The sequence below is a fragment of the Palaemon carinicauda genome, chromosome 2, assembly GCF_036898095.1.
Source record: "Palaemon carinicauda isolate YSFRI2023 chromosome 2, ASM3689809v2, whole genome shotgun sequence".
NCBI lineage: Eukaryota > Metazoa > Arthropoda > Malacostraca > Decapoda > Palaemonidae > Palaemon > Palaemon carinicauda.
In genome coordinates, this window is record NC_090726.1 from 84,368,910 (window position 1) to 84,376,409 (window position 7,500).

The 7,500-nt window shown below is 37.5% G+C and overlaps 1 protein-coding gene across 1 annotated transcript in view; it reads left to right on the forward strand.

Annotated features, from left to right (window-relative positions):
* Nucleotides 1-2,812: 2,812 nt before the first annotated feature.
* LOC137614482 (uncharacterized) overlaps nt 2,813-7,500 on the forward strand; it is a 4,777-nt gene continuing 89 nt past the window's right edge. Inside the window, exons 1-2 of the mRNA XM_068344287.1 lie at nt 2,813-3,452; nt 3,550-3,952. Coding sequence (XP_068200388.1) covers nt 2,952-3,452; nt 3,550-3,952 — 904 coding nt within the window. The 5' untranslated portion in view covers nt 2,813-2,951. The remainder of the gene's footprint in view (nt 3,453-3,549; nt 3,953-7,500) is intronic.

Here is a 7,500-nt window from a genome sequence, read left to right on the forward strand (position 1 = left end):
CAAGGCCCTCAGAAGGATATTTGGAGTTAAATGACAGTAACAGGTTTAAAAATAAAACTAAAGGATAGATTACTCGAGTATCGTATGTGGGTGAGATCATGATGAAAGGTATAGGGATATGATTTGGGCATGCTCGTCGCACTCCTCAATAGAGATTAGTTGACCAAATGTTCAGCTGGCCTCCACAAGGCACTAAAAGAGTTGGAAGACCCAGGCCTACATGGCTGAGGACCATGAAACGCAAAGTAGGAGATGATGAATGGAGAAGTATTGAATTAAAAGCTCACAATAGAGACGACTGGCAAAATCTAACCGAGGCCCTTTTCGTAAATAGGCGTAGGAGGAAATGTAGTATCTTGGTTTTCAAACTAGGGATGTAGCTTAGCAGGTATTAATAATAATAATAATAATTGCATATGGGACTCGGTTCAATTTCGTGCCTCCTATGCATTGCGGTGTCTAAAGGTTTTGAGGTAATCCACATAAGTGATTAACCAAACTTCCTTCTTGAGAACAATTTAAATGTAACAGACTAACTATTGCTCAATATTTGTTTACTTGATTATGAGAAAAAAAAAACTTGAAGTTATATACTCTGGTTTTACAGCAACTAAATCTTATTGTGAAATTAAACATTATGATTTGAGGATCAGTATTTTCTAAAGGGCAAAACATATTATATCGATATATGCAGCAAAAGTATCACTTAATTAAAAACACGGCATCCATATCGTGGGCGTTATTGGAATAGTTTATTAATCAAAGAGAGCCCCTCCTTTTAATTTTTTTCTTACAAATATAAAGGAGTATCAGACAGTTTTCCCTGGAATACGACGAATTTTCTGCATCTTCCTCCCCTTTGTTGTATTAATCAGGGAAATTGGGACATAATCTTCAGAGTAAATTATCAGAGTTTACAATAATTACAAAACTTTACGAGTCAGTTACAGTGCAAAAGGAATTTTTTTTTTCAATCTCTTGCATCATTTTGATGACTTTTTAACGGCAGGGCGTAGTATGTAAGTCATAAGTTTAATATATATATATATATATATATATATATATATATATATATATATATATATATATATATATTATATATATATATATATATATATATATATATATATATATATATATATATATATATATATATATATATATATATATATAAATGTGTGTGTGTGTACACTAATATATTTTACGTCCACTTACGTTGATCATTCATTTTAGTCTAGTTGGTAGAGGGGGTCTGTGTGCACCCCCCGGAAATCAATTTCTAATTGATGTCTTCCTATGGGGAAAAATGTGTAGAAAACAGTTTGCTATGTTAAAAATTTGAAATATTGTCCCACGTGCCTATTTTATGCAAATTAAGCCGCCATTACATGAAAATACTAAAATCGCTATAACTCCGCCTATGCAACAGATAACTGCAAAAATAAGGTGTCTAGACCCAGGTTTTGAGGGTCTAGCATCAATATAAGACCAGTCTCATAGTGACCACATGTGTTCCTGACATGTAAGATATGCAAATTAGTGCCGCCATTACTGAAAAACCTATTTTTACCATATCTTTGCAAATGTTATAGCAATCGTGAAGAACGTGTTGTCTGTACCCTTGTTTTATGGGTTGATGTTTATTATTAGACTATATTTGAATGTGCCTTTTGCTTATTTGTTTTATTATAATGAGATATAGTCAGGTAATGAGAGATTCTGAGGGTACTTACCAATTAGTGTTTATTAAGCAGTGAAATATTTTTTATCATTTCATCATAGGTGGCAACACTTTACTGAATAGGAGAGGATGTGATTCATTGAATCCGTGTCATTTATATTGGATGAAGCAGTGTGTTTTTCAGCAATTTATGAATCATTCTAGGTTTATCTTTTCTAGGTTTATCATAATTTAGTCTGCTTATAGTCAGATAGGTAAAAGGTGTTTATATAATCTCTCAAGCTCTATTTGATAAGACAATTAATGCAATTACTTGCATGACTTAGTGTCATTGGTAGTAATATTTCAAAACACTTCATCATGTTGGTTATAGGCCTATACTTCTCATTTCAGAGTAATAGTTTTGGTATAAGTTCGCCATCATGCCAAAGCGAAGGAATGCTGAATCTGCCAGCACTGAACGCACCAGCCTGAGCAAAAAGCCTGCTTCACCTGCACCTGTATGCATGCTTCATGTGTTATCCATCTCTGATCATGGGCCTTTTACCCCACTCAGTAGAATCAAAGGAACTGCATTTGATAAACTAAAGCACCTTCATGAAATCCGGGACCTGCGGCTCTGTCAGCCACATGCATCTCCCTATCGTATGCAGTCTGTATGCGACCAGATTCCTGAGACTGTCCCCGAGGACCTTGAAAATAATGGGTATCACCGTCAGTGTTTTCAGCGGTTCTCTGGCAATCTGCATCTTATAGAAAATAAGACAACTGAGGAACCACAGGCATCCACCTCGCTATTGCATTCACCTCGTAGACATTCAACTGGACCTGTCTTTTCAGAGGAGTGCATTTTTTGTGAGAAAGTAGAGATCAAAGGTGCTGATCGAAAAACTGTACGACCTGTCCATTTCTCATCTTGGAGAAACAAGGAAAATGCATAAATATAGAATGCCGAAATATACAAGTTGACTTATACAACCAAATACAGTGTCAGCATAAACACAAACACAAACATGTTCCCACAAGTCTCTGTCTCCCTATTTTACAGGTACCTTGTTTGGTTGGAAGTCTATCTAACAAACATGGAGAAGATACACCCAAGGGCAAAAGACCTACTAACCAAGGGTGGACTCGCGGTGGCAAGATCGATGATACCTGGGGCACTCAGTGCAGTTGACAAAACTATGGAGGAAACATTCATGCGGTTCGCCAAATCATCAGGTATAGTACCTGGTTCATTGAATGGCATAGACAATTATCATATTGATACATGTACACAGATGAAAACTTGGTTTTATACTTTTCAGGTGGCTTTGCTGGACTGTACAGTCAATTTGGGGCATACCAGAGGTGGTGTCGCACAACTTCCACGCGGGCCCAGTTTCATGAAAAGACCCTTGAAATGGCTGGCCTTCTTGACGATCCTGACTGCCCAAGGGCTGGGAGGCATCGCGAGCTTGAGAAGGCAGAGATAAAGAAGAGTGAGAAAGCTGTTCAAAGAGTCATCACTGCTGTCAGAAACTTCACGAATCCATTCACAATCCCAGATAAGGACAGGCTCTACTCCTTAGCCTCTGGTTCTCCTACATCCAAGGATGTTGAGAGGGATGTGCTGGAAGCTGACGCTGTAGGAAAAGCTGCAAAGGCTGACTTTATTACACGTTTGCAGAGCGGCCACCAAGGAAGCTTCTTCGACCCAATCAAAAGGAAGAAACTCAAGACCATGGAGGCATGCAACAAGAAGATCAAGCTCACATCATCGCAAGGAAAGGTAAGTTTATATTTCATTGAGCAAGTTATGTATTGTTAAGGGACTTTTGTACAATCTGTATTACAATATAAAATTATAATATATATTGTTATTTCAGGTCATACAGTATCAGGAGCAAAGCAATGTTGCATTCCTTCTCCTTGTGAAGTCACAGTGCCTAGATGAACCAATTGACTTGGATGAACTCATGAAGTACAGCCTGATGCCAGTGCCTCCAAGTATTGGAACATCAGATGGATTTTTTGCGAAGACCAACAAAGCCACCATTCTGCACTACCTGATGGAAGAGTTCAACCAAGATGAGCTGCCTTATCCAAAGGATGCCCTATTCATCCAGGATGGAATGGCACTTCTCCATGTCCTTTCTAACTTGCCCCCGACCTGTGGGGAGATCTGCCTTCAGATACTTGACCAGATGATTGCCAAAAAACATTTCTTGTTCTCAACTGACAGCTATTTTCCGGGATCCATCAAAGCTCAGGAAAGACTTCGACGTGGCAGCTCAGAGAGGATCATTCTTGCCGGACCAGCAACAAGAAAGCCATACGACTTCAAGGTGTTCCTTGCAAATGACGACAACAAGAAGCAGCTCTGTCAACTCATGCTGCAGGTATGGAGTGGCCAACAGGCGGCATCTAGACTGGAGAGAACCGAGATGGCAGTACTGATTGTCGAGGGGAGAGCTCATCAGTTCGTTTCCAAAGAAGGCAAGGTATGTGAAATTGCACCTTTATTTTTAGGATGACTACATTCATTTACATGTTAATCCAAAATATGCTCAATGACCTTTTTTGTTTCAGGTCGAGGTGCTTGAGATGCCCACTATATACAGTAACCAGGAAGAGACAGATACGAGAGTGGTGTTGTACCTACATCATGCTGCTGCTCTTGGTTACAAGAATGCTGTGGTTAGAACCCCTGACACGGATATCTTCGTGATTCTACTCTACCATGCCCATGCTATCAAACTGACTGTGTACCTTGATACAGGATCAGGAAAGCAACGTCAGCTCATCAATGTATCTGAGCTTGCACAATCATTAGGGGAGGACTACTGTGCTACCCTTCTTGGCTTCTATGTCTTCACTGGGGAGGATTGTACCAGTGCTTTCAAAGGAAAAGGGAAGGTCGGTCCACTAAAAAAGCTTGAGAAGAACCCGAGATTCCACAAGGTGTTCAGAGAACTTGGGAATGACTGGAGCATAAATGGCCTAATGTTGAACCAGTTAGAACAATTCACTTGCTTGATGTACAGCCAAAGTCGTGATTTGTCTGTGGATGCCGTCGGATCTAAGATGCTTCGAAAGATGGTAGGAGAAAATGAAAAATTAACATTGAAATCTAAGGTGGACTTTGCTCGCCTCCCTCCATGTCTTTCAGCATTGAAGCCCCATGTCCAGCGTGTGAACCACCGGGTTTGTTTGTACAAACGAGCTAACGAACCCATTTGTGAAAAGCCAAACCCCTACGACGAGGGCCAGGGATGGATAAAGACAGAAGAAGGCATGCTGGAACCATTGTGGTCATGTGGTCCAGTACTACCTACCTCACTAGTTGATCTCCTTGAAACTATTGATGATCAGGAGGAAGCAGAAGATAATTGCGAAGACGAAGAAACAGATTCATTTGACTTCGACAGCGATGAAAGCGATGACGATTGAAGCTTGTGATGACAGGGAACATTTAGATGATTTCCAGAAGCATCTATATCTTAATTTTTTTTTCTTCTTAATGTGCAAATGACACTTGTGATGAAAAAACGACTGGTCTTATGATGTTCTTTCACCCTTAAAATACGAGTACAGGCAACACGTTCTTCACGATTGCTATAACATTTGCAAAGATATGGTAAAAATAGGTTTTTCAGTAATGGCGGCACTAATTTGCATATCTTACATGTCAGGAACACATGTGGTCACTATGAGACTGGTCTTATATTGATGCTAGACCCTCAAAACCTGGGTCTAGACACCTTATTTTTGCAGTTATCTGTTGTATTGGCGGAGTTATAGCGATTTTAGTATTTTCATGTAATGGCGGCTTAATTTGCATAAAAAAGGCACGTGGGACAATATTTCAAATTTTTAACATAGCAAACCGTTTTCTACACATTTTTCCCCATAGGAAGACACCAATTAGAAATTGATTTCCGGGGGGTGCACGCAGACCCCCTCTACCAACTGTACTATTTGCCATGCTTTCAATTCGCTACTCGCTAGAACTTTTAAAGTTTTGGTGTATTTGAAATGTGTATTTTCTAGGAATGAATAAACTTATTTTATTAAATTCCTTTATTTTTACTGCTTTCTATCGTCTCCTCGCTTTCTTTTACTTCTGGCTACTTTCTGTTTGGTCATTTCGCAAACTGACTAAAGATGACACAGATAATTTTGTGAAGTGAACAAATATTTGGTCTTTTTTTTTTTTTTTAAATGTTGAGATGTTCAAGTCAATTTGCAATATGACAACGAATTTGGTCTCTGCATAATTGGTGGACATTTCGTAAAATAACCTATTTATATATATATATATATATATATATATATATATATATATATATATATATATATATATATATATATATATATGTGTGTGTGTGTGTGTGTGTGTGTGTGCGTGTGTGTGTGTGTGTGTGTGGCGGGAGGGGGGGGGGGAATTTTTGTCTGAAATATGATAATATGATTCTGGTTTTTCAATTTATGAAACAATATGATTTAATGTTAACTTGCCATGTGTGAATCGGGTTGGAAAGCAAACACAGGGACGAGACAAGGGAAGGATACGACAGTCTGACGTGGGGCGAGGGTTGCAGGGGCGAGATAAGTAAACGGCTCTTAGGTTAGGTTACACACACACACACACACACACACACACACACAAACACACACACACACACACACACACACACACACATATATATATATATATATATATATATATATATATATATATATATATATATATATATATATATATATATAGACGGACAGTTATTTACACATATCTTACATATCAATATGTATTTAAGGGAACCCACGTATAGATACCAATACAACATGTATACACAGTCATACATGTATATGTTAATAGTGCATATGGAAAGATTGCCACTATACACACTTACAATATGGGGTACAAGACTGCTTAAAGTTACTGAAATTATTGAAGATTTAAGAGTTTTTACATTCAAAGTCCAATATCTAAATTAGTTTTTTAAAATATTCGTGATAAGCCTGACCTCTATTGCGTATGCGCAATTAAAAGTACGATTTTTATCTCAAACATGAACAAACATTGCATTGTTATCTTCACCATACCTTACACTTTTCTTACACTGTTTTCCCCTTCAAGAGGTTTACCTGTTTAGCCGCTATGAAGTTTTTGACATAAACTACCGGAGATAATATATGAATATACTTTGGCACTCTAAGAAAATTTCATAATGAAAGCTGCTTTAATTGCGTTATTGTTCTTATATGGTATAACACTGAAATTTGTTAAGAACTGGGGAATGTCTTTAATATTGTTAATGATTGGCAATACAAGTTTATTTTTTGTATTAAGAATTAAGAATAAATCAGTAATCGTAACAAAATATAAAACATTTATTGAAAGGGAATGAAGAATGGTCATATGCGTGCAATGAAGGATTCTGTGAAATGATATCCCTGTATTATATACTTAAAACTGTCATATACATGCCTGATTATCCACCATAGAATAATTCCCCCACTCCAAAACACCTGACCGAAATCTATTACATAACTTACGTCTTATCCCCAAGCAACTTTCGCCATTATCCTTGAGGGCCTACTGTAGATCATGCCATATCACACTTGTAATTTTCCTTTATGTCATAAATGTACATCATACAACTAGCGCTTCCCCACAACTGAATCTGTAATTTTTTACAACATAATTATATTTCGTCTATGCATAGGGTAAAAACAATGAAAAAAAATTCAGGTAATTAATGAACAACTCTAAAAAGTCTCAACATACACGAAAAAAAAGAAAAAAAATATCCAGCTACCTTTACTGTATCACT